Here is a 27,461-nt window from a genome sequence, read left to right on the forward strand (position 1 = left end):
TTTGGTAGGTTGTGAGGCCCCAGCCCAATAGAAAGGCCTTTGTCTCGCTCATGGTCTTACAAGACCACCAGCATATGGCTATGGAATATTAAGTATGTTTCATCTGTCTGTGAGCCTGAGTTTGTTCTGAAAGGGTCTTGTGGCATTATGGAAATGAAGAACAGAGAGCTCAGCCTTTGTTAGCGGAGAGAGAACAGTGACCCAACGTCACGCCAAACTCATGTGAAGTGACTTTGTAGAATTGTGAAACTGCAGATGCTGAAAATTGTTTCCTGCATTCAACTGTCATTCACCCCACGCACGCACGCACACACACACACACGCATGCACGCATGCACACTTGCGGAGTGATCTGTTGTCACATTTCTGCAGTGACCTTGAGAAGGAAGGTGCTTGCGGCTTCACACTCTGACTTCGGCTGCGTTTGCGGCTCTCGCGTGCGTGCAGTGAGATTGGCCAGCACCACCTATGGGCTAGCGATCAGCACCGCACGGGAGTGGTGTACACCACCTATGGGCTAGAGATCAGCACCGCACGGGAGTGGTGTACACCACCTATGGGCTAGAGACCAGCACCACACGGGAGTGGTGTACACCACCTATGGGCTAGAGATCAGCACCGCACGGGAGTGGTGTACACCACCTATGGGCTAGCGATCAACACCGCACGGGAGTGGTGTACACCACCTATGGGCTAGAGATCAGCACCGCACGGGAGTGGTGTACACCACCTATGGGCTAGAGACTAGCCACTATGGCCCAAAGCTCTGGAATTCTCTTCCTGAAGAGCTCAGAGGCATTTCATCCTTGCATAGTTTTAAGAGCAGTCTCAAAACATTCCTGTTTAGATCCGCTTTTAGTTAAGAAACTCTATCTTAATAGTTTTATCTTATTTACTTTACTTTTTATTATCTTACTTGCTTCACTTTTTACTTTTTATGTTATTTTAATATTTTTATCTTTAATTTCTTTTAACATTTTCTTTTTGTCTTTGTCTTATCTCCTTTTAATGTTTCTTTTATTTATACTGTAAAGCACTGAGTTACATGTATGTATGAAAGGTGCTATACAAATAAAGATTATTATTATTATTATTATTATTATTATTATTATTATAGAGATCAGCACCGCACGGGAGTGGTGTACACCACCTATGGGCTAGCGATCAGCACCGCACGGGAGTGGTGTACACCACCTATGGGCTAGCGATCAGCACCGCACGGGAGTGGTGTACACCACCTATGGGCTAGCGATCAGCACCGCACGGGAGTGGTGTACACCACCTATGGGCTAGAGATCAGCACCGCACGGGAGCACACTTCTTCTTTTCACGTCTTTAAATAGTGAGCCATCTTGTGATGACATCATGAGAACACACACACACACACACACAGGCAGGCTCTGAGGCTGAGGCAGGGTGTGACCCTGGGAAAGGGTTTGTACTGGGCACTGTAAAGTGGCCCTGTTGTTTTTTTGGTTTTTGTTTTTTTTCCTTTCCAGTACAATAAAACCCCCCACACACACGTGCGCCCGCATGCTCACACACAATGTGGCGTTATTATATCACAACTGAACTGCATGAATGTTGGATCTGTGACTCAACTTCCTTTTCCTGTGTTGTTGTGGGAGTGCATTATGCCAGGAGACCCCGCCCTTCTGCCCCCTCTTCCAGTGAGGCGATGAGGGGCGGAGCCTCCCTGCCTTCACCTCCCTCCCCTTCACCTGCACACCTGCAACATTTGCATTGTGCAAATATGTGACCGTTGTGAGACCAGCCGTGTTTCTGGAAACACGTTGGCGTGCGTGGACACCTCTGTGCTGTATAACACACCCGGGCATCAGCGCTCGGCTTCCCGAATCAACAAATGTGCAAGGGGCCTGTCGCTACGTAGCGCGCGCGCACACGTGCACACGCACGCAACCACCTACCAGTCACTGAGAGATGGGGCAGTGTAGCTGGAATGTTGGAGACAATGTTGACAGTCTACGTCCTGTGACGGCACGCTTTTCTGGATTGAAACTACCCGTTATTTCATGTTGCTAAAGATTATTTTCTGCTGTTCTTATCACTGGTATCAGAACATTGTGGCTTAAACTAATTTGCGTGTGATTGACTCCATTGTCTCTCACTGTGTGTGTGTGTGTGTGTGTGTGTGTGTGTGTGTGTGTGTGTGTGTGTGTGGAGGAGAGACATTTGAGGAGAGCAGTCATGCATGAACCTGGTCCTCTCTGTGCAGTGAGGCGTCATCAGTAAAAGCTCCCCATGTTGGGGGGGTGTGTGACCCAATCACACACACCGAGCACATTCAGACGCATCGGCCTTATTTAGCACGAAGGGTTTCCTACACGGCAGGGGACCATCACTCTTACTGTATACTTAGTGCAATTATGTGCAAGATATCAGCCTTTCTCTCTCTCACTCACTCTCTGTCTCGTCTGTCTGACTGTCTGTCTCTCTTTCCCTTTCTGTTGACTGTATACTCAGTGCAATTATGTGCAACCTATCAGCCTGTCAAGCTGAAGTCTCTTCTTTCTTAAAACGCAGGGCAACTTTTATGTATTCACTCTAAATGAATACAGTCTGTTTTCTAGTTGGTCTGGGTGGTTTCTCTGTTTTACTTGAACTGGCTTGAATTTTTAAAACAAAATGATACTGTAAACCCGAGACTGGGAGGGGTGTAAAGCTTACTGAGAGAGAGAGACACTTCCTGTAGAACTTTGCACAGGAAGTGGTTTGTCACTTACACAGGCGTGTCTATCCTGGACTAACTGGTGACATCACTCTCAACTCTCCCCAAGTGTGTGTGTGTGTGTGTGTCTCTGTCGTCCCCCCCTTTAGAAAAGACAGTAGACGGTGGTCTCCATGGCAGCAGAGGCAGCAGTTTTAGGAATATGCTGCTTCCTCATCAGCCCCAAATAAGCTCCATTCCCACGTTCCTATTTGGGGAAATCGGGCATTTAGCAGAGTTTTCCACACTCGTGATGTCCTTGTGGGCTACACACAGCACATGTAACCACAACAATACAACACTCAGCACCACAAAACAACACGGCAGCACACGCTATACACCTGTACCGCTGCGGAGAGGTTGAATTAAGCCAGGATGTTAGTCTGGGCTGCAGAGGGCTTGTTTTTCGCACGCGACCCAGAAGGAGCTGACTAGTGCAGCAGAGGCTGTGCTAATGAGAGCTGCCTTATTACCACACAGGGCTCTAGAACATTCTCTGATCATCAGCCGACCTTTTGGCAAAAGTATTCATGCGATACTGCTGTGCAGAGGAACAGGGCAATGGGAGACACACGTTTCTTCGGGGGACTGACCCGCCGAACACCATCGTGTTGAGGATGAAGTAGGGGCGTGTCCCACGCACGTGTAACCACGTTTTGGTAACCGTAGTCCAGGGACAGGCAGGGATCTTCTGCTGGGCTTCACTTAGTTCTAGAAGTTAGAAGTTCAGGTTTAGTTCCTCTTCCTGGAGAAGGGGTGATGGTGGAGAGGTTTGGTGTGGTCAGACTGATTACTCCTCTGTGGAGTGCACTGGGTAATTCTGGGTCTGGGAGGTGTGAGCAGAGACCACCTTTCTTTTGCTGACCGCTTGTGTGCAGTCCTTATGACACGACCGCTCCAAGTATGAGTGTGTTTACATGAGTGTATAAAGCGTGTGTGTGTTATTACATAGCAAGTGGAAACTCCTTTTATTACATGGGTAGAATCAAGTCACAGTCCACATATTTTGCAGAAGGGTGCGTCTAGGCTGCTCTCGTGCCTATTGTCCTAGTGACTGTGTGTGTGTGTGTGTGTGTGTGTGTGTGGGGGGGGGGGGGGGGTGGCAGCACAGTATCACTCTTGCTAATCCTTTCGAAGGCGTCGGCCGGCGCTTGGCCCGTGTTGCTGAAGGCTGTGGGACAGGAGTGTGCTTGAACAGGTGTAGAGATGTAGTCCTGCGTGGCCCCGCCTGGGTGCGGTGCTGATGGAGCCCAACGTCCCCACCCTCCAGGCCCTGGGGGGGATGAGGCTGCACTGGGCTCGTGGGAGCTGGGCCACTCAGGGTGGGTGGTGGTGATGGGGAGCAGGTCATGGTTCAGGACCTGCTGTGGGCTGAGCCAAGGCCTAAAGGTCAGAGATCGCCCGGGTCAACCGGGACGTTGGCCCTGAGGGCTGAAGTGGAGGTTCTTATGCAAACTATGATCTCATGTGCTCTCCACCTATGTTTCTCTCTCTCTCTCTCTCTCTCTCTCTCTCTCTCTCTCTCTCTCTCTCTCATTCTATATTGTGTGTATATGATTAAATAACCACATGTGTGTTGTACCACATTCTGTGCGTGAATATGCTTACACATTATCTTGTCAGCAGATTTTCTTAACCCCAGAAGTGTACATGATAATGGTGGAATGTTCCCCTCAACTAAGGGTATTTGCTGGGCTACTCTGCCCCCTTGTGACCAATTTGAGATATTGCAAGATTTTGTGAAGATTTATGCTTAGCTGTCTAAAGTGACTAGTCACTAAATATGTAATATCCTAGTGTGTTAATGTACAGTTTTATATTCTCATAAAATACTCTTAAATAAATTCTTATATATTCTTTTAAAGCCTTTGTCTTATTTCTACTTCTCATTTTCTTTGAACAAATCAGCAATGCAGTCTGTCATGATTTTTCATTGATTCCTCTCCCTCTTTCTCTCTTTTACTCTCTACGCCCTCTTTTGTGCAGACCTTGAAGCGACTCATCCCAGATGAGGTAGGTATTAGAATATGTGTGACTGTCTGTGACTAATGTTCCTAACCCAGCTGCTCACACCACGTAAGAGCACTAAACACTAAACAGTCACACGTGTATCACCAACATCCCTACTGCCCTTTCACCTTAATCCCAGCATCGCCAATGTCCGCATAGCTTGGTCAAAGCCACTCACTGGTGAGAGTGCTGTGAGTGTCTGAAGTGAGCTCACAGGAGAACATCTTATATTTTTTCTTTGCTTGTTGCGAGATGCGCAGCAGTGCCACACACTCTTTGCTCTTTGTCATCTTTGTGTTTCTGAGCCTGGCCGTGTTGTCCTGCCGTCCCTGTTGCTTTAGCCAATGCAGAGTTGGAGGAAGTTTATGACCGTCGGAGTCAAATCGCTTGTGTGTGTGTGTGTGTGTGTGTGCGTGCGTGTGTGCGCGTGTGTGTGTGTGTGCTTATGCAAATATAGTATATGTGGAATTTCTGTTATCTGGTCTCATCCAACAGTTTGCACACACAGACCCCAGTGTGAGCCACAGAACGGTAGAGATCAGGTATGGTGGGGGGGGCTCAGATCAGCCATGCAGCGTTGAAGCAGCTAGACAGCGTGATGGGAGGAGATGCAGGACTCTGTATGGCCATAGATGAGGCCCATGTGATGGACACATGAATACCAGAAGCTGGAGAAATACAGGGACTGAAAACGCAGAGAGAGAGAGAGAGAGCGAGTTTGGAGACTTTAGAGTTGCCTGTACCGTGTTAACGGCACTTGGGTCGGTGACCCCTACCATGGAGGAGTGGAGGATGCACTCCCAATAGATCACAGGAAGGACATCAGTCTTGGTCCAGAAGAGCCTGATCCTAGAAACGCCTTCAATCCTGCAGAGCACACTCAGACTCCTGGGCTGCTGCTTGGCCTGAGTGGCTTTAGGGGGAGAGAGATATGAGCACCCACTAGATATGCATATGTGTAGATTTATAGGATTTTCTGTATTTAGTTGTAGTATTCTGGGTTACATTTGAGCGGGAAGAACTTGGGGGAGGGTGGGGTTGTGGAGAGGCGTAGCTGCTGCTGACAGTGAGGCACCGGCATGTGAGTGGAGGAACTGTGTTGGAAGGTGCAGTCGCTACACCACCAACCACACGAAGCAGGCTCAGCAGAAGTGGTGCTCAGTCTGAGATCTGGCACTGACCTCTTGGCCTTTAACCCCATGGCAGTTGGAGCGTTTCACCAGCATGAGGATAAAGAAGGAGAAGGAGAAGCCCAGTGTACCGAGCCACAGACACTCATCTGCTGCCCAGTACGAGATCTCCGCCATGCCCACCCTGCAGGACCACCCCGACGAGTACATCCTGGAGCTCTTCGAGCAGATGCTGGTGAGGGAAGTGTGTGTGTGTGTGTGTGTGTGTGTGTGTGTGTGTGTGTGTGTGTGTGTGTGTGTGTGTGTGTGTGTGTGTGTGTGTGTGTGTGTGTGTGTGAGACAATAACAATAGGTAAAACAGCTAACTGACATGTGTGGAAAGATCAAAGAAACCCAGGGGGAGACCCAAGGGAAAAGCAAAAAACGTACACACACACACACACACACTTTCTGGCTCTTTCTGTTGGTTCTCTCTCGTTTATCTTCTCCCCGTCTCTCCAGGTTGATATGAATCTGAACGCGGAGAAGCAGCAGCCACTGAGAGAGAAGGACATCTCAATCAAGAGAGAGATGGTCTCTCGGTACCTCCATACCTCCAATGATGTAAGGAGCGCACACACATACACACACACACACACACCTTTATTCCATGTGAACTCTAGCAGATGTTGATGTGATGTAGAATCTGCCGCCCCCTTGTGGTGAACGTGCAGGTGAACTGTGTGTACGCGGTGACTGACGGAGGGTGTAGCTCCAGGTTGAGCCTGGGTGACTGAAGGGTTTGTTCTGGGCTGGGTTACAAAAACTGAAGTGCTATAATCTCGTGAAACCTGTACCAGCTTACAAGCTGTGTGTGCTTGCTAGAATACCTGACAAGGTCATCTGAAAAGCACAGGGGTAGTCAATCATCTCTACAGGATCTAACATTGTATATGGCTTTGTGTCTGCAGCATTTTGGGTCATTAACAGTAAAACCCTAATATGAAGACTGTTAATTTTTAGATACCTTAAATTTCTACCAAGATATCTTTTTTTTTATTTTTGTATAATATTGCATAAATAACATTTATGCAGAATGCTCAGATATAGATGGATAACAGACTGAAATAGGCATATATGATGACCTGTGTGTGTGTGTGTTGGTTTGTGTGTGTGTTTGTTTGTGTTTGCGTGTGTGATGGTCTCTGTGCGTGTGTGTTGGTTTGTGTGTTTGCGTGTGTGATGGTCTGTGTATGTGTGCGCACACAGGGAAGGAGTCAGAAGGAGAGCTCCAGGTCTCCTGTGATGTACATCCAGGAGCTGAAGACTGAACCCCGAGACACACAGCTGCTGTCCTGCCTCGAATCTCTGCGTGTCTCCCTTAACAACAACCCCGTCAGGTAAAATCTGCACGCACGGAGTGTGTCGCACCCTCACACGCACGGACCGTCTCCTGGGGCCCCGCACGGGGTCCGTGTTAACCGTGGCACCCGCTGTCTTCTAGCTGGGTGCAGACGTTTGGAGAAGAGGGTCTGGAGCTGCTGCTCAGCTTCCTGAGGAAACTTCAAGAAGAGAAAGAGGAATATCCGTAAGGCCCAAGTGTACACACACACACACACACACACACACACACACACACACACATACACACACTTCTTATTAGCAGGTCACTATATGTACAGTGGGTAGAGGACACTCCTCGGGCTCTGACGGGTGAAGGGTGTGCAGCCTCAGCTTTATTAGCTGATCTTTAATTTGCTGTTGGTAATTAGCGGTTCATGATGATGGGTAGCATGTGCTGGTTCTGGATGGCTCACTGACTCTGTCTCCATCTGTGTGTGCCAACAGCACCAGCGTGGGCGTGAAGTGTCAGCATGAGATCATCCGCTGCCTAAAAGCCTTCATGAACAACAAGGTGAGGGAGTCTGGAGCTCCAACCCCGCCGATCACAGATCACAATCCGCCGCTAGTGTTCAGTCTCGTACGGTGGGGGCCTGTATTAGTGTTCAGTCTCGTACGGTGGGGGGCCTGTATTAGTGTTCAGTCTCGTACGGTGGGGGGCCAGTATTAGTGTTCAGTCTCGTACGGTGGGGGGCCAGTATTAGTGTTCAGTCTCGTACGGTGGGGGGCCAGTATTAGTGTTCAGTCTCGTACGGTGGGGGGCCAGTATTAGTGTTCAGTCTCGTACGGTGGGGGGCCAGTATTAGTGTTCAGTCTCGTACGGTGGGGGGCCAGTATTAGTGTTCGGTCTCGTACGGTGGGGGGCCTGTATTAGTGTTCGGTCTCGTACGGTGGGGGGCCTGTATTAGTGTTCGGTCTCGTACGGTGGGGGGCCTGTATTAGTGTTCGGTCTCGTACGGTGGGGGGCCTGTATTAGTGTTCGGTCTCGTACGGTGGGGGGCCAGTATTAGTGTTCGGTCTCGTACGGTGGGGGGCCTGTATTAGTGTTCGGTCTCGTACGGTGGGGGGCCAGTATTAGTGTTCGGTCTCGTACGGTGGGGGGCCTGTATTAGTGTTCGGTCTCGTACGGTGGGGGGCCTGTATTAGTGTTCGGTCTCGTACGGTGGGGGGCCTGTATTAGTGTTCGGTCTCGTACGGTGGGGGGCCTGTATTAGTGTTCGGTCTCGTACGGTGGGGGGCCAGTATTAGTGTTCGGTCTCGTACGGTGGGACCCCCCGGTCCCCACAGGTCTCATGTCCCCACAGGCCCCATGTCCCCCCAGGTCTCATGTCCCCACAGGTCTCATGTCCCCATGTCCTGCTCCTCTGTCTTATTTATGAATGCTGTTCTACTGGTTCTACTGGTGCTGTTCCAACACTGTTTCACTAATGATGCTGTTTCACGATGGTTTGACTAATGATGAGACTGGGCCACCCTGCACTTCTCCTCCTCTCCTCTAACTCTCCTCCTCTCCTCTCCTCTCTCCTCCTCTCCTCTCCTCTAACTCTCCTCCTCTCCTTCCCTCCTCCTCTCCTCTAACTCTCCTCCTCTCCTCTAACTCTCCTCCTCTCCTCTAACTCTCCTCCTCTCCTTCCCTCCTCCTCTCCTCTAACTCTCCTCCTCTCCTCTAACTCTCCTCCTCTCCTCTAACTCTCCTCCTCTCCTTCCCTCCTCCTCTCCTCTAACTCTCCTCCTCTCCTTCCCTCCTCCTCTCCTCTAACTCTCCTCCTCTCCTCTAACTCTCCTCCTTTCCTCTAACTCTCCTCCTCTCCTCTAACTCTCCTCCTCTCCTCTCCTTCCCTCCTCCTCTCCTCTAACTCTCCTCCTCTCCTCTAACTCTCCTCTAACTCTCCTCCTCTCCTCTCCTCTAACTCTCCTCCTCTCCTCTAACTCTCCTCCTCTCCTTCCCTCCTCCTCTCCTCTAACTCCTCCTCTCCTTCCCTCCTCCTCTCCTCTAACTCCTCCTCTCCTTCCCTTCCCCCCTCTCCTCTCCTCTTTCTTTCCTCCCCTGCTCCCCTCTCTTCTCCTCTAACTCCCCTCCTCCTACTCCTTCACTCACTCTTGCACTTTTCAGTGTGCGGGATATGTCACCATAGCAACCGCCCTTCAGCTAAATGCTGTTTACCTCTGCACAGCTGAAACCGAACCAGAGGATGTTGTCCGTTTAGATCATCTTCTCAAGTGTACCGCTAGAGGAGTGTGATCCCAGCGGCTGACCCGCCAATGCTGCTGCTCCCAGGCTCTTGTGTGTGTGTGTGTGTGTGTGTGTGTGTGTGTGTGTGTGTGTGTGTGTGTGTGTGTGTACCAGCCCGAGGCAGCTTGAAGCTAGATGGAGAACCTGGCACCACAGTGATACTCGCCTTGGGGCCTTACGGTTGTGGGTGTCCTGTAACTTTGCCAGTTTCAGGGAGAACGTGAATGAGAGAGCAGTGCTGTTTCACTGCACTCAGATCAGTTTTTCATACTTGTGTTCAAATAGTGACTTCAGTTGTGGTGAATCTGCCGAAAGCGATGCTGCTGCCGGCCGAATTTGAGTTTGGGAGTGGCGTCCCCACCGCTCCATTTGAGCTAGAAGGGGGTGCATGCTGAGGGTATTTGAGTTGTGTTTGAGTGGAGGTGGGAGTTGTGACCCTGCTGCTGCTGCTGTGTTTCAGTTCGGTCTGAAAGCCATGCTGGCCTCGGCCGATGGGATCGCCCTCCTGGTCCGGGCTGCCAACCCACGAATCCCACACATGATGGTGGACGCCGTCAGACTGCTGTCGGCCATCTGTATCCTGGAGCACGCCGACAACTTGTGAGTGTGTGTGTGTGTGTGTGAGAGATGGTTAACTTTGCTAACTTTTATAGTGTCTCCCAGTATACCTTTTCCTTTGTCTTGTTAGCTGTGTGTGTGTGAAGGCAGGCGTCTGCGTGCGTGCGAGTTCAACTTTGTGTGTGCCTTGTATTTCAGTCATGAGCGTGTGCTGGAGTCCATAACGGAGCTTGGTGAGGAGAGGGAGATGGAGAGATTCCAGCCCCTGCTGTCGGGCATGCAGAAGTCCAACATCCCTCTCAAAGTAACACACACACACACACACACACACACACACACACACACACACACACACACACACACCTGCATGTTTGCATGGCTTACATATCTTCCATAGCCAGTCACCCTAGCAACTGGAGATGTCTCTTCTGTTTCCTCTGTGTTGAGGGTTTGCTATAGAGCGCTGAATTTGTTTTTTCCATTATGTGAGAATTGACTTACAATTTCCTTTTCGAATGGACATTTCCTGGAAGTTAAATTGGAATCTGAGTGGAATGGTAGATGCCTGCTGTGCGGTGAACCTGCGTCATATCTGTGTGTGCGTGTGTCTCCCAGGGGGGCTGTATGCAGCTGATCAACGCCCTGATCAGCAGAGGAGAGGAGCTGGACTTCAGGATCCACATACGCTCAGAACTCATGAGACTGGGGCTGAGGGACCTACTGGCTGTGAGTTGACCAACACAAGCACATACAAGTCTTGAGACAAAGCCATTCATTATAAGATCTTACAGACGCCTACGCACATGCAAGGGCCTTGTGGATATACTACATAAATAACAGATTGCGAAAATTAGTGCTAGTGTGAAGGCCATTAGCTAAGGTAACCTGTCATTTACAAGGGCTTATACACACAGTGCATCAAGCTGTCTGTCAAAAGTTCCAGCTAGCCAGCCTTTATGATAATTGCTCAAAAGTTTTTCTTTGGCATTTATTTATTTTTTTCTCACTTAAAGAAAATGTGAGAAGAAAATAATTCTCGTGTGTGTGTGTGTGTGTGTGTGTGTGTGTGTGTGTGTGTGTGTGTGTGTGTGTGTGTGTGTGTGTGTGTGTGTGTGTGTGTGTGTGTGACCGACCTGAGTAGGAGGTGAGGGTCATCGAGAATGAGGAGTTACGTGTGCAGCTGCAGGTCTTCGATGAGCAGGCCGACGAAGACTCTGAAGACCTTCGCTCCCGTCTCTATGACGTGCGCGTTGAGATGGAATATCCTTTCACCCGTGACTTCCCCCTTCACCGGGGCGCCACGGGCTCATGGTCAAAAGTCATAAGCTAAGAGGTCAGGACAGGGTTCTTCTCAGAGTCTCAGAGCTGAAATTGCTTTTTGTGTAGGACTGTAGCTCATGGAGTTCTCAAATTGACCACCAGGTGTCTCAAGGGTGCCAAAGCATGTAGGTGAGAGAACCTCTGAGAAAGCGTGCTGTGAAAAATAAGGTCTTAATTTGTTCACTAAATTTTACTCATGTATAAATTCAACAAAGCTTCTATTACCTACTATCTTAGTTTGCTATTTAGTTAAACATTTTCAGGTGAGGCTTGAATTGTTATTGGTTTAGGCTGTAGCGTAGTTCTGCTCTTCAGCCACCAGGAGGTGCAAATACACCTACTGAATTAATCATCTTTGTCTTAACAAATGGCTTATAACAGACGCTTATAATATACACTAATAGGTCACATAACAGGACATTGTCATGTAAACGACGTCCTCTTATTTGTCCGAACATTTCATGGCCACTCAGGAATTGACATATTGACATGTGCATCTCTGACATGTTGCTGTTACACGTGTGCGTGCATCTGTGTGAAGATCCTTAACGTGGTGTTTACTGACATATCGGAGGTGTTCCAGATGCTTCTGAACACAGTGAAGGATTCTAAAGCAGAAGGTCACTTCCTGTCTCTCATGCAGCACCTGCTGCTGGTGCGCAACGACTACATGATCAGGTATGACCTCTGACCCCTCACAGCGACCTTCCTTGAGACCTTTCAGTGTGTTGGGATGGAAAAGAGAATGATGGGGGGTGTATGTGGAGACTGATGAGGGACCACATCGAAGTGCCAGCTCGAAGGATGAAGGAGAGATGGAAGAAGTGATGATGAATGAGGAAGAGGAAGTGATACTGCCCAAGGCAGAGTGAAGCAGGGGGGCGGGGTCACGGAAGACCAATGAGCACTAGTGCTGCTGACTGATGGGGAGAGAGAGTGAGGTGGAGGAGAAAGGGGGGAGCAGAGGGGGGCAGGGGGGAAGGGAGAGATGATGAGTGGAAAGATCACAACATGGAGGGAGAGAAGTGCAGGGATTGATGGACAGAAGCATCACTGGCCGTCTCGAAATGTTCACTCACTCATGATCTTCACAGAAACACAGGGATGGGCTTGTTGGTTTGGATGTGTTTTGTATAGGTTAGTTGTGAATTGTGTGAAATGTGAATTATTTGTATGTGGTTTGAGTTTCTTAAACCTAACGATAAGCTCAGGAACCAAAATGAACCCTGAACACGTGAACCGCGTGTTTTGTTTTGAACACTTGACCTTAGCGGGACGGTTCTGTCGGTCCTGATAAAATAGCTTGCTGCTCTTTTTCTGAGTGTTTTTCCTACATAGGACATTTTTATTCTAAACATTCACAAACAAGCCCCCTAACACATTAGGTTGGGATCACACACACACACACACACACACACACGCAGGCAGGCTGATACTCTTATTTGTCACCATCTGCACTTTGATTCTCTGCTTGCATTACACTCTGAAATGGAGCTCTCCTCTACCGAGCTCCTCGGGCCAGGCACACACACACACACACACACTTTCCCTCTGTCTGTTGAACAGGCACAAAGAGGCGAACCGAGAGCTGGGTGATTTCAGTGGGGAAGAGAACAGGAGGGTGTGTGTGTGTGTGTGTGTGTGTGTGTGTGTGTGTGTGTGTGTGTGTGTGTGTGTGTGTGTGTGTGTGTGTGTGTGTGTGTGTGTGTGTGTGTGTGTGTGTGTGTGTGTGTGTGTGTGTGTGTGTGTGTGTGTGTGTGTGTGTGTTGGGGGGCAGAGAGGGAGATTGTAAATGGTTTTAGGATGTCAGGCTTGTTGCTTGTTCCTTGTCGGCTCAATGTGATCTGACAGGCAGGAAATTGGAGAGTGTCTGTCTGTCTGCAGGGGGGCTGTGTGTGGGGGGTGGGGGTGTGTATGTATGGGGTATACGTGAGGGTGGGGGTGTGTATGTATGGGGTATACGTGAGGGTGGGGGTGTGTAAGGACTGAAAATGCATAGGAAGTGAGAGTTAAACAGAAAAGACAGTCCTTCACATTGTCGTACACACACACGTCCCTTAGCTGACCAGTACAGACATACATATCCTCACATGTGCAATACTACAGTTATCTCACGAGTATATGCACACGTACAGCCTCTCTCCTACTGTGCTCTCTTCCTGTAATATCTTTTTTCCTTTCATTCTCTGTGGCATTATCTCAGTCTCTTGTTTCTCTCTCTCTCTCTCTCTCTCCGTTCTTGCTCCAGCTGTCTCTCTATTGTCATTTTTTCTCTCATACCCTCCATTATCGCAGTTGTGTTTTGCACTCAACACTAAAAGATAACACCAAACACGCTGCACTCAACACTAAAAGATAACACCAAACACGCTGCAGGACGACCTGCTCTGAGCAGCCGTGGTGTGGCGGTGTGTAGAGGAGCTGATGGAGCAGGTCAGAAGGTCAGCAGAGGAGACAGGAGGAGTAAGAGCACCTCCCCAGGACGGCCCAGTGTCTCCCCCGTACACGCAGAGCCCTGCAAGAGCACACACGCTCACACCATTTGGAGACTGATGATTGGTTCTAGTTGAGTGCTTTCTTTGCATACGGCAACCAACTGTATATTAAATGTGGTTCAAGTACCACTGCACTCTCTAAGAGACATCTGATTATTTGAGAATAGAAAATTAATGATTCTCCCCCCCAACTTAAAAGAGCTGAAAACTGGGGTTTTCTGGGCTAGGGAAAAATATCTGATTTTAAATGGTCTCTAGATGGCGCTCTCGCTCCACAGAAAAACTGGAGAAAAAGGGGGGGGGGGGGGGTGAAAAAAATTGAGTTGAAAGAAAACGAGGCCAAATAAAGGAGAGAGAGAAACAGCTTGGTGGAAAATGAAGAAAGTATTGAGTTACTTTCACACCAGGTCACAATGCCAGACTCCTCGCAAATGGAGTGTGTCTGTAAGCCCATCAAATATCTGACCGCTGGGAGAGAGAGAGAAACACACACACACACACACACACACACACACACACAAACCTATATATTCACTTGAAAATATAACTTCTTATAGAGGTGGAGTGAAAGGAGCCCCCCCCCACCCCACACGCACATACACACAACTCTCAACTCTTCGCGCACACACACACAGTTAGGGAGCTACACACACACTTGAACTGCACACAAGTACACACATGTGAACTCTCTCTCCTCTCTCTCACCTCTCGTGCTCTTCTGTAGCTGTTGCTCAGCCCTAGCAGTGTCTGGATGGCTAGTTCTGAACAGCACCCTCTAACCATCGTGGGGCGCCGGGCCGGTACGTCCGCTTTGCCCGGTCCTTGGTACGGCCGGGCCGGTACGGCCACTCCGATCAGTCTCTATCGCCAGGCAGATAATGGACACTCCATCCAGTCTCTGTGTTCCTGGGGCGTTTACGGTTGCTGAATGTTCTCGTTTAGAAAACCCAATAGGTTGTCTCAGTGATACAATATGAATGTCCCTTAAGGTTGTAGATGAGTTCTTGTGTATTAAAGATACCTCCAATATTAATGATTATTTTCTTGTCTGTCTCTCTCTCTCTCTCAGGCCACAGTACTATAAGGTTATTGATGAGTGTGTATCTCAGATAGTCCTGCGCAGAAATGGCTATGATCCTGACTTCAAATGCAGAAACATCCAAATAGACATCGAAGGACTTATTGGTAATACATACACACACCCAACAGCACTTTTCTACATCACAACTTCTTCCTGCACACACACACACTGTCCACAGTGTGGCAGCATAGAGTCCGGATCATGGGATCAAAGGGGCTGAGCAGCTATTTAGTACCTCAACACCTCCATTTTAGATGCAGTTTCTTACACGAAGATTGTGTCAAGACTTCCCCACTGCATTTTGACATCGTCACACCAAACACGTTTCCCTCAATGTCAGTGGAGTGTGTTGGTTGGACTGTTGGTGCCGGCCACTTCTCCCACTCTCCGCTCAGATGACCAGCTCTGTGTTTGGCTGCCGAGCGTTCAGGTTTGTCTCATGTACTCAGCTGCCCATGTTTACGTGCCTGCTGGCTCAGTAAATGGCCGGTCTCAGAGCGCCGTGTAAAGGAAAAGCTGTGAGTGCACACTCCTCTTTGGGTGGAGAATGTGTGGTGTGTGTGTGTGTGTGTGTGTGTGTGTGTGCAACTCTGTGGTGTTTTATGCTGCAGGGACATGTTAAATGTGTTTTTTGTCCACTGCTGATGAGAGGAAGGCCGTGCCTTGTTCTGCCCTGCTGCTGTTATTTAAAGATCTCCTTTGAACTCCAGACACTCTTGGGCTTCCCCCCTCTCTCTCTGCTCTCATTGGGTTTCTGTCCCATTTAGTCTGGCTTGGCTATGAGAAGCGAGTACAGTAGCCCCCCCTCGCTTTCTATCCTCATTACATTTCCGCAGAGCTGCTGCCTCTCTGCTTGTTTGCCGCTCTTTTCCTGTCCTTTTGCCTTTTTATTTATTTTTTTTGGTTGTATTTTCTGGGTTCTTTCCTTTTTTCCCTCTTTAAACAGTCTGTAGCTGCCTGTCTGTCTCTCTGTCTTCCTTTGCTCTCATTTCTGGTGTCCCTCCCTTCTTCACGATGTGCGTGTGCCCAGGAGGATGAGGAACAGGCCTTCCTCACGCGTTCTCTCTGCCTCGGGCTCGCAGTGCCACCTGTGCTCACTCATTAACATATTCTCTCCTGAAGCTGCTCCGATTGGCTCTTCACCTCCAGAGCCTCCCCCCCCTCCCCCCCTGGGTCAAGCTGAAAATCTAGCACTTTCTCTGCCTTTTTTTTTTTTTAGATTTCTGTATTATATTTTTAAAAATCTTTGAACGCGGTTTATCACAGATTAAGATCTCAGAGGGACGGAGTTGGGGTGTTGGTGGGAAGCCCTAAAGCACGGCCATGGTTTTGTCAGAACTCTCTGCTTTCATGTTGATCCTTTTGCACGGTTTCTTTGGAAATGGTTGGGGTCGATGGGCTTTTTAGATGGAGTTTTAGATTTCATTGCAATAGAGATTTTGTATGTGCCTGCTCGTGTGTGTGTGTGTGTGCGCGCGTGCGTGCTCTCGTGTGTGTGTGTGTGTGTGTGTGTGTGTGTGTGTGTGTGTGTGTGTGTGTGTGTGTGTGTGTGTGAGAGACGATGGGATTTTAATTAGGTTGCTCAGTAATCAGAGCACGAATCAGAGGAGACACACAGACTCATCACAGTGAAGGGCACTTTATCCCCACAGCCACAGAAAACGTCTATCTCTCCCTCTCTCTCTCTCTCTGTCTCTCTCTCTCTGTCTCTCTCTCTCTCTGTCTCTCTCTCTCTCTGTCTCTCTCTCTCTCTGTCTCTCCCTCTCTCTGTCTCTCCCTCTCGCTCTCTCCCTCCCTCTCTGTCTTTCACACACACACACACACACACACACACACACAGACACCTTCTCTCTCTAACTTTGTTTCCCCTTCTCCTCTAGATAATATGGTGGATAAGACGAAAGTGGAGATCAGTGAGGCCAAGGCCATAGAGCTAGAGAAGAAGGTAAACAGAATCACACACGCACGCACGCACACACGCGCACACACACACACACATACGGCTTGCACATGCACATAGACATCTCACATTTCCAAGGTCACATGCTCACCCATCACTTTTCAACACTGCTGAATATTTTACATATAATCAAACTTTCTCAGCATACCAGCTCTAAGCTCATATACACCCCCGGCACCACACACACACACACACACACACACACACACACACCGCCCCGTGTGAGCTGGCAGATGTGTAATTTGTGAGGAGAGACGGGAGCAGACAGGAGATTTCCTCTTCCTCTCTCTGACAGGCTCTCTCCTAATCCCTCCCAGCAAGACTTCCTCTCTCACACTCTGCAATTACCCTCTGTGTGTGTTTGTGTGTGTGTGTCTGTCTGTATGTAAGTGTGTCTGCTTGTATGTATGTATGTGTCTGTGTGTGTCTGTGAGCTTGTACACTCTCGCGTACTGCAATTTCCTTGTCACTGACTGAAATTGGGGCATAAGGAGATGCCCTCTCTCTCCAATATTTGTGTGTGTGTGTGTGTGTGTGTGTGTGTGTGTGTGTGTGTGTGTGTGTGTGTGTGTGTGTGTGTGTGTGTGTGTGTGTGTGTGTGTGTGTGTGTGGGATGACCCCTTTCACTGGGCTGTCAGAGTAGTGTTTACTCTTCCTCTTCCTCTCTTCCTCAGTCCTCCCTGTCTAATTTAGAGTAATAGCTGCGTGGCAAATAAGGAGAGGAGAGAGAGACACTCTCATTACTGGCATATATGTAGAGTGTGTGTGTGTGTGTGTGTGTGTGTGTGTGTGTGTGTCTTCAGTTCCTACTGATGCCAAATAATTACATGTCTGGTTTGCAAACACATTCTTGTCAATGTCACTAGAATTTGTCAATGTCTCCCTGTCCCTGCACATGTCGATGGCCCTCTCCCGTAAACAACACGACTTTATGAAATGACACGAGCTGAATGCAGAGAGTCGTGTGAGTTTGGGCGAAGAGGGCGGCCCTGGAGCCGCTCTCAGCAGGGCCGTGGGTCGCAGATGGCTGAAGCGGGCCATCCAGCCCTCCCCCGTGGTTCTGTACCGCCACCCTACGGGCCTGTCCCGGGCTGGCGTGAAACGCACGCAGCTGGCGTCTTAGCGGGCCTGCCCTTTCTCCAGCACCGTGGTACTGGTGCGCTGGACTCCTCCAGGGTGTCGAGTGAGTCAGGCTCCCAATTAGCATAGATTCTAGTGCTGTGCACAGCAGGGGGGGGGGCGAAGGACGGATGATTAGACGACACGTGTTCCTGTGCGCACGCTCGGGGGACGCAGACGCCCTCCGCTGTGTGAAGGCCCACACGGTTAGTCAGCGCTGGTGTCCTTCGGAGCGCGTGCACGTGGGACGCAGGCGTGGACCCACGTGTTTGTGCTGGCTACTTCCAGCAGGTCGTCCACGGGTGTTGACGTGGGACGGGACACGTGAGCGTGGCGTCGCCTGCACCTGCTCTAGCTGCTCTGCCAGAGGAGCCGAGTCGTGCGTTGTGATGTGACGCCGTATTTCAGCGCAGGTCTGTGCGTAATTCGTGCTTGAAAGAACAAGCCCCTTTTCTCCAGGGTAGCAGCTGTTTGAGTGACAGGCTGTCCGAGACGTTGCTCTGCTGGGAGTGATGGTGAAGCACTGCGGTGGTGAGAGGGCGGGGCCCAGTAGGCTCCGCCTTCAGGTTGCCTGCTTCGGCCCTTATTCCAGCCGGGTTCTTATTTCATGGGTTTGATGGCAGGCAGGTGCTGTGGGAACACACGCCGTCACACGTCAATGATGCTGAGAGGGCCAGCACACACACACACACACACACACACACACACACACAGCACCTCTTCACCTTTGCTACTGATGGTGTGGTCCAGCATACATACAAAGCACCTCCCACTCACCCACAGCGATGAAGCTAATGCGGCAAACACACGCACACACACACATACACACACACACACACGCACGCGCACACACACACATACACACACACACAGCACCTCCCGTTCATCCAGGCCACAGGACACATGTAGCCCATGTACTGCACCATGACTGAAATCAATGTTTGCTTGGACTAATGTGTGTGTGTGTGTGTGTGTGTGTGTGTGTGTGTGTGTGTGTGTGTGTGTGTAGTTGGATGCGGAGTTGACTGCACGGCATGAGTTACAGGTGGAACTTAAAAAGATGGAGGGAGATTATGAGCAGAAGGTCCAGGAGCTCAGTGCGGAGAAGGAGACTGTCGAAAACGATAAGATGGAGAAGGAGAAAGAGAACCAGGGACTGCAAGGAGAAATTGGCCAGCTGAAGGAGCAGGTACTGAACCTCCGCACGTTCACCTCCACACCCAGACCTCCTGCGTGCTCGGGTCTGAAGGCTGTCCTGTCTGCAGCTTGAGCGGGTGAGATCAGACCCAGTAAGGCCCTCCGCATGAGTGTCCACGCATCTCTTAGTCTGAATGTTTTTGTCTGTTGATGTTAGAGACGCACAGACTGCAATTTTCTTGTCCCATTTCAATTATTATTTTTTATTTTTTTTATTTTTTTTTTTATGTATTACTGGCAAGTTCCGATTTTCCTTCTTTCAAAGAATTCTAAATGACAGCATACAGAAATACTTTGGTTCAGCTTTTCCTTTAATGGAAATTTCTTCAATTTCAGCATAACATGTGTACCAGGTAATAGGACAAACCATTTCTATTCACAAACCTCCAAATAAAATAAAGAGTGGTGTTTTTACTATTCCAAAGAAAATAAGTGTGCCAGCTATTAGAAGTGATAATCCAGGCTCTTATGTTGTCTTCTCAGCTTAATGCATTCACGGAGCTGTTTGTGCGTGACTGTGCTCCCAAGCCCCTGCACACGCCTCAGTGTGACCAGCTCAGAATCAAATATACGAGCCTGATCGGCCAATCAGGCTGAAACGCCGCCCATCCTGGTCACCGTCTGATCAATCCGTGCATGTCTAGTTGATATGCAGCAGTTTCAAAGGAGAGCTTGTCACATGAGTCTCTATAAAACAGCCTCTTAAGAAATGGGCCAAACCCAGAATCGAGCAATCCAAAGTGAATCCATCAGTCAGAGGGTGAAAACCACAGAATTGAATCCAGTGAGCTGAGATCAGCTCTGAAGGCTAAGGACTGGCTGGAGCTGCTTTGTGATTGGCCTGTTAGTGGAAACAATGGAAATGGATGGATAGAGGGATGGAAGGGGAAAGACTGAGAGTTGGAGTGAAAGACAAGAAGAATTGCTGTGACATGTATTGTTTGTCAGCAATCCCACAGATACCAGCACACACGATTCTGTGTGTGTGTGTGTGTGTGTGTGTGTGTGTGTGTGTGTGTGTGTGTGTGTGTGTGTGTGTGAGAGAGAGACAGAGACAGACAGAGAGAGATAATTACAGTTGATGTGGACGGGAGAAAAGCAAGAGTCAGCAAAAGGAGGGAAGTCGTTAGCCTGGAATTGAGGAGAAAGATGGAGGTGGAGACGGGTTTGGACTGAACAGGAGCGGATGTGTGTGAGTGGAGAACAGAGGTTTAGGGGGTGTGGAGGTGTGTGAGTGGATAACGGATGTAGTGGAGGTGTGGAGTACAGAGGTAGGTGGTGTGTGTGTGTGTGTCTGGAGGTGTGGGTGTGTGTGGGTGTGTGTGTGGAGTACAGAGGTAGGGTATGTTTGTGTGTGTGTGTGTGTGGAGGTGTGGGTGTGTGGAGTACAGAGGTAGGGGGTGGAGGTGTGTGTGTGTGTGTGGAGTATACAGGTAGGTGGTGTGGAGGTGTGTGTGTGTGTGTGGAGTACAGAGGTAGGTGGTGTGGAGGTGTGTGGGTGTGGGTGGGTGGGTGTGTGTGTGTGGAGTACAGAGGTAGGTGGTGTGGAGGTGTGTGTGTGTGGAGTACAGAGGTAGGGGGTGTGGAGGGGTGTGGGTGGGTGGGTGTCTGTGTGTGGAGTACAGAGGTTTAGTGGGTGTGGAGGTGTGTGAGTGGATAACGGATGTAGTGGTAGTGGAGATGTGGAGTACAGAGGTAGGTGGTGTGTGTGTGTGGAGAACAGAGGTAGGGGGTGTGGGTGTGAAGGGGTGTGTGTGTGTGTGTGTGTGGAGTACAGAGGTAGGGTGTGTGTGTGTGGAGTACAGAGGTAGGTGGTGTGTGTGTGTGTGTGTGGAGTACAGAGGTAGGTGGTGTGGAGGTGTGTGTGTGTGTGTGTGTGTGTGTGTGGAGTACAGAGGTAGGGTGTGTGTGTGTGTGTGTGTGTGTGTGTGTGTGTGGAGTACAGAGGTAGGTGGTGTGGAGGTGTGTGTGTGTGTGTGTGTGTGTGTGTGAGTGTGTGTGTGGAGTACAGCGGTAGGGGGTGAGGGGAGAGGCGGTGTGTGTGTGGAGTGCATCCGCGACGGGGGTGTGGGAGGTGTGTGGAGGTGTGTGTGAGTAAGAGGTCCGTGGGTGTGGAGGTGTGTGTGGAGACCAGCGGTCGGGGGTGGAGTGTGTGTGTGTGAGAGTGAGTGAGTGTGTGTGTGTGAGTGTGTGTGTGTGAGAGTGTGTGTGGAGTACCCGAGGTAGGGGGTGTGGGTGTGCGGTGTGAGTGAGTGGCGTCCAGAGGTAGGGGGAGTGGGTGTGGAGTGGAGAGTGTGTGTGTGTGTGTGTGAGAGTGTGTGAGTGTGTGTGTGTGTGTGTGTGTGTGGAGTCCAGAGGTAGGGGGTGTGGGTGTGGAGGTGTGTGTGTGTGTGGAGTACCGAGGTCGGGTGTGGGTGTGGAGTGGCGGTGTGTGTGAGTGTGTGTGTGGAGTACCAGAGGAAGGGTGAGGGTGTGGAGGAGTGTGTGTGTGTGGTGTGTGGCGTACCCGAGGTCGGGTGAGGGTAGAGGCGTGTGAGTGTAGAGTGTGTGAGTGTGTGTGTGTGAGTGTATGTGAGTGAGTGTGTGTGTGTAGTGTGAGTAGTCCGAGCGACGGGGGTGTGGACCGGTGTGTGTGAGAGTGTGAGAGAGGCGTCCGCGAGGGTGTGGGTACCGCGGATGTGTGAGTGTGTGGAGTACCCGCGGTACGGGGGTGTGGTACGGAGGTAGAGAGAGTGTGTGTGTGTGATGTGTGTGTGTGAGAGAGGGTCGGCTGTGTCGGGTAAGGACCGGTGTGTAGTGTGTGTGTGGAGTACCCGCGGTCGGTGAGGGACGTGCGGTGAGTAGAGAGAGAGTGCGACCGCGGTCGGGGGTGATGGGACAGGAGGAGTAGAGAGTGTGTGTGAGGCGTCCCGGTCGGCGGTGTGGGTGTGGCGGTGTGTGTGTGTGAGTGAGAGCTACCCGCGGTAGGGGAGGGAGTGGGTGTGAGAGTGTGTGTGTGTGTGTGTGTGGTGGTCCCGCGTAGGGGTGTGGCGGTGTGTGTGTGTTGTGTGTGTGTGTGTAGTGTGTGTGTGTGTGTGTGTGAGTGAGTGTGAGAGTGGCGTACAGAGACGGAGGTGTGTGTGTGTGTGTGTGTGTGTGTGTGTGTGTGTGTGTGTGGAGTACAGAGGTAGGGGGTGTGGGTGTGGAGGTGTGTGTGTGTGTGTGTGTGTGTGTGGAGTACAGAGGTAGGGGGTGTGTGTGTGTGTGTGTGTGTGTGTGTGTGTGTGTGTGTGTGTGATTGTGTGTGTGTGTGTGTGTGTGTGTGTGTGGAGTACAGAGGTAGGGGGTGTGGGTGTGTGGGAACGAGTTGCAGGCAGAGAGAAGAACTTGCTGAGCTCAACACAAGCGCCTCCTCTCAACCTGCTTTTAATGTGGAACACACAGCAGCAGCCTTCAGAGAGGCCTGTGAGCATCTGGACCCGTGCAGGAGCGAGAGGCGTTCTCAGTCCTGCCCTCTTCACCCTGAGGCCTGTGAACTGCTTCCCGGTTCTGCAGCGTTCGTGGAATCCTCCAGCAGACGCACTTCAAACAGTGGCACATGCTAGAGAAGCCAGCCAAGAGCTCCTGCACTCTTCCTCACTCTTGCTCCTTCTCTCGCGCACACTCTGGTGCTCTGCCACACACACTCTGGTGCTCTGCCACACACACTCTGGTGCTCTGCCACACACACTCTGGTGCTCTGCCACACACACTTGCTCTCTCTCCTCGACGCGTCATTAGCAGGCTGGTCCTTTTTAACGAGCCCTGGCCACTTGGGGATGAATAAATGATGCGTCTAATGAGACATGGATTTAAACCCCATTCATGTCTCTCCAAACTCCAGCCAGGACCTTTAATATCTACCTTCTCTCTCTCCACCCCTCTGTCTCCGTTTGTTCCACATTAACAGTTTTCAGTATAATAAGCATTGCTTGTAATGTGAATCTCTTTTTGTTCTGTGTCCTTGAACTACATTTGGAAGTTGAAACTATTTCTTCTAAGAAACAACACTGTTGTTTGTGGTTCTCTCTAGGCATCTGTTTATCTGATTAGGTATTTGTTTAGGTAAGTGTAATGTAGCTATCATGTAAAAAACATTTGTTGAATTTAAAAAGTGCTAATTTAAGTTTTTATGGCTGCTGGTTTGCTGTCGTCTACATTTGATGTTGTGAAAGGGGTGAGTATAGTGCCCACACAGCCATGTCTTCAGCAGGGTTCACCACAACTCTCTTGGTTTCCCTCATGACCAGAGATGTAATAATTCTCCCTCTCCCCCTCCCCGTCTCTCTGGCTATTTCTCTCTACATTTTTTTCAGATTGAGAAATTGTCTAAGGATCTCGATGAAGCAAAGTCTGAACTCCTGACAAAAATCACAACAGCCCCTGTAGCCCCACCCCAATCGGGGACTGGCCCTCCTCCACCTGGAGCAGCCTGCATGACCATCCTACCACCCCCACCCCCACCCCCTCCCCCACCCCCACCTCCATCCTTACCTGGCCAAACAGCTTGGCCTATGGCCCCGCCTCCCCCACCATTACCTGGCCAAGCCATGGCCCCACCTCCACCTCCGTTACCTGGCCAAGCAGCCATACCTCCACCCCCTCCTCTACCAGGCATGCCTCCCCCACCTCCACCTTTACCAGGGATGTCCCTACCCCCACCCCCTCCACCTTTACCCGGGCAGGGAGCTATGATGCCTCCGCCGCCCCCTCCTTTGCCCGGTGGTCCTGGCGTGCCTCCACCTCCACCTCCGCCCCCAGGATGTCCGGGTATGCCTCCGCCTCCACCAATCGGCATGCTTGGGATGCCTCCCCCTCCCCCCGGGGGGTTTGGAGGCTGGGCCCCCGCGCCTCCTCAGCTCCCCTTCGGCCTCCAGCCCAAGAAGGAGTACAAGCCTGAGGCGCAGCTCAAGAGAGCCAACTGGAGCAAGGTGTGTGTGTGTGTGTGTGTGTGTGTGTGTGTGTGTGTGTGTGTGTGTGTGTGGAGGGTGGAGGGTGGAGGTGTGGGGGGTGATATATGGGGTCGGGTGTGATGGGCGGGTCCATGTGTGTGTTACAGAACTACAGGTCAGTCTGAATCCATATAACAGGTACCGCTGAATTGTGTAGCTGTGTGTATGTCCGTGGTTGTGGGGGTGTGTGAGACACTCTGGTAGCATGTTACATGTATGTGTATGAACCATGTGTGATTATTAGTCCCACAGCTTTTTCCTCCTCCTCTCTCTCTTGTTCTCTTGCTCGTTCTCACCTTTATGCAAGAGTTAAAACATCAAAACCTTCTACCTCCCCCATAGCCTTAAGCTGTTCTTTAATGGCAGCAGTTGAGTTCATCAGTCTGTCTCTCTCACACTCTCTCTCCTCCTCTGTCTGTCTCCTCCTCTCTCTCTCTCTCTCTCTCTCTCTCTCTCTCTCTCTCTCTCTCTCTCTCTCTCTCTCTCTCTCTCTCTCTCTCTCTCTCTCCATGTGTCTCATTCATGCTTACTTTCTTCTTGCGGTGAGAGCTCTTTGACGAGGATGTCAGTGAAATTGCTTTTTAATAAGCCTGTTTCTTTTAACTGTGGCTGTGAAAGATAATTAAATTGCTGCTAGAAAGGACAGCATTCTTTTGTAATTTAAATTAACATTTTTTCTTTGCGCTCTCATCTTCCGCTTCCTGTTCGCTTACACGCCCTGTGACACTTGTACACACACACACACACACACACACACACATTCATTGGTAGTCAGGGAAATGTGGAGCTGGTATCAGAATAGCCCCAGAAGTGGAAATTGGAGTGAGAACATTGACGTGAACAGGTCCAATCAATGTGCTCGATCAGGTCTTGGTCCGTTCATTTAAAAAAAAAAAAAAAAAAAACATTAATGGCTTTTCTTGAAAATGTCATGGTTGGACCAAGCAAGGGGGTGGGGGGTCAGTTCTTGAAACAACCTGATTAAAGCTTTAAACATTTAACACTTGTCTAATTAGCTGAGAATTCATCTGTAAGTGCTCAGATGAGAATTCTTCAGACAATGTTGTCCAGGCTGAGAGAGGCTTGACTAGACGGTGTGCAGCAGGAGAGGAGGAGGTGTGGCCGCTCCTGCTGTGATCAGATCTCCTGTATGGAAGGAGAAGATCGGGTGGTAAATAAAATCCAGATAACCGGGATTAAAAAGCAATGGAGCGACATGGTGAGGGGAGATTAGAGCGAAGAGAGAGCCATGGAGAGGTGAGAGAGACACGGAGAGGTGAGATTAGAGCGAGGAGAGACACACGGAGAGGTGAGATAAGAGCGAGGACAGACACACAGAGGGGGGATTAGAGCGAAGAGGGAGAGATGGAGAGGTGAGATTAGAGAGAGGAGAGAGAGACACGGAGAGGGGAGATTAGAGAGAGACACGGAGAGGGGAGATTAGAGAGAGACACGGAGAGGGGAGATTAGAGAGAGACACGGAGAGGGGAGATTAGAGAGAGACACGGAGAGGGGAGATTAGAGAGAGACACGGAGAGGGGAGATTAGAGCGAGACACGGAGAGGGGAGATTAGAGCGAGACACGGAGAGGGGAGATTAGAGCGAGACACGGAGAGGGAAGATTAGAGCGAGGACAGAGACACGGAGAGGGAAGATTAGAGCGAGGACAGAGAGACACGGAGAGGGAAGATTAGAGCGAGGACAGAGAGACACGGAGAGGGGAGATTAGAGCGAGGACAGAGAGACACGGAGAGGGGAGATTAGAGCGAGGACAGAGAGACACGGAGAGGGAAGATTAGAGCGAGGACAGAGAGACACGGAGAGGGAAGATTAGAGCGAGGACAGAGAGACACGGAGAGGGAAGATTAGAGCGAGGACAGAGAGACACGGAGAGGGAAGATTAGAGCGAGGACAGAGAGACACGGAGAGGGAAGATTAGAGCGAGGACAGAGAGACACGGAGAGGGAAGATTAGAGCGAGGACAGAGAGACGGAGAGGGGAGATTAGAGCGAGGACAGAGAGACACGGAGAGGGGAGATTAGAGCGAGGACAGAGAGACACGGAGAGGGAAGATTAGAGCGAGGACAGAGAGACACGGAGAGGGAAGATTAGAGCGAGGACAGAGAGACACGGAGAGGGAAGATTAGAGCGAGGACAGAGAGACACGGAGAGGGAAGATTAGAGCGAGGACAGAGAGACGGAGAGGGGAGATTAGAGCGAGGACAGAGAGAGACGGAGAGGGGAGATTAGAGCGAGGACAGAGAGAGACGGAGAGGGGAGATTAGAGCGAGGACGGAGAGAGACGGAGAGGGAAGATTAGAGCGAGGACGGAGAGACACGGAGAGGGGAGATTAGAGCGAGGACGGAGAGACACGGAGAGGGGAGATTAGAGCGAGGACGGAGAGACACGGAGAGGGGAGATTAGAGCGAGGACGGAGAGACACGGAGAGGGGAGATTAGAGCGAGGACGGAGAGACACGGAGAGGGGAGATTAGAGCGAGGACGGAGAGACACGGAGAGGGGAGATTAGAGCGAGGACGGAGAGACACGGAGAGGGGAGATTAGAGCGAGGACGGAGAGACACGGAGAGGGGAGATTAGAGCGAGGACGGAGAGACACGGAGAGGGGAGATTAGAGCGAGGACGGAGAGACACGGAGAGGGGAGATTAGAGCGAGGACGGAGAGACACGGAGAGGGGAGATTAGAGCGAGGACAGAGAGACACGGAGAGGGGAGATTAGAGTGAGGAGAGGGGAGATTAGAGTGAGGAGAGGGGAGATTAGAGTGAGGACAGAGAGACACGGAGAGGGGAGATTAGAGTGAGGAGAGGGGAGATTAGAGTGAGGAGAGGGGAGATTAGAGTGAGGAGTGCTATCTCGTCTGCTGTTTCCAGAGTGTATTGGATCTTTTGTCCCATTTTGGTCCTTTGTGCAGAGGAGTTTCGGCTTTAATGAGTTTCAGCTCCCTCTCCACACCCCACTTCAGCGCCTCTCACCATTTAGCCATCTTTTCTTTTCTCTCCCATTCTTTAATGTTTTCTACACTTTTGTGTTTGGTTATTCATTTCTGTGAGATCGCTAGCACGCGACTCGCTGGCTAGCGCCATGGAAACGCTACCTCTGCGGTGGTCTTTTGTGCCATTGACCAATTCGCTGGGCCCAAGAAGCTGATTAATTGATTGATGCCGTGTTGGTGTAGCGTGCCCAGTCTTGGGGCCGCCGCTTCGGGGGGGTTGGGGAGACTTAGTTCTGCTAAACCAGTATGTCGTTGGGGATGAAGCA

General features: G+C 50.4%; 1 protein-coding gene across 4 annotated transcripts in view; it reads left to right on the forward strand.

The window, feature by feature from the left end:
- LOC143514524 (protein diaphanous homolog 1-like) overlaps window positions 1–27,461 on the forward strand; it is a 42,227-nt gene that overhangs the window by 14,061 nt on the left and 705 nt on the right. For 3 of the 4 annotated variants that reach the window (XM_077005815.1, XM_077005817.1, XM_077005816.1), the window contains exons 3-17: window positions 4,715–4,741; window positions 5,945–6,103; window positions 6,370–6,471; window positions 7,117–7,247; window positions 7,352–7,435; window positions 7,696–7,762; window positions 9,942–10,081; window positions 10,238–10,343; window positions 10,655–10,765; window positions 11,181–11,299; window positions 11,921–12,037; window positions 14,924–15,039; window positions 16,816–16,880; window positions 19,024–19,203; window positions 23,546–24,160. In XM_077005815.1, the coding sequence (XP_076861930.1) occupies window positions 4,715–4,741; window positions 5,945–6,103; window positions 6,370–6,471; window positions 7,117–7,247; window positions 7,352–7,435; window positions 7,696–7,762; window positions 9,942–10,081; window positions 10,238–10,343; window positions 10,655–10,765; window positions 11,181–11,299; window positions 11,921–12,037; window positions 14,924–15,039; window positions 16,816–16,880; window positions 19,024–19,203; window positions 23,546–24,160 (2,139 nt within the window). The remainder of the gene's footprint in view (window positions 1–4,714; window positions 4,742–5,944; window positions 6,104–6,369; window positions 6,472–7,116; window positions 7,248–7,351; window positions 7,436–7,695; window positions 7,763–9,941; window positions 10,082–10,237; window positions 10,344–10,654; window positions 10,766–11,180; window positions 11,300–11,920; window positions 12,038–14,923; window positions 15,040–16,815; window positions 16,881–19,023; window positions 19,204–23,545; window positions 24,161–27,461) is intronic. The other variant, XM_077005818.1, reaches the window with a different exon arrangement.

The sequence above is a fragment of the Brachyhypopomus gauderio genome, chromosome 5 (genome assembly GCF_052324685.1).
Source record: "Brachyhypopomus gauderio isolate BG-103 chromosome 5, BGAUD_0.2, whole genome shotgun sequence".
Classification (NCBI taxonomy): Eukaryota; Metazoa; Chordata; class Actinopteri; order Gymnotiformes; family Hypopomidae; genus Brachyhypopomus; species Brachyhypopomus gauderio.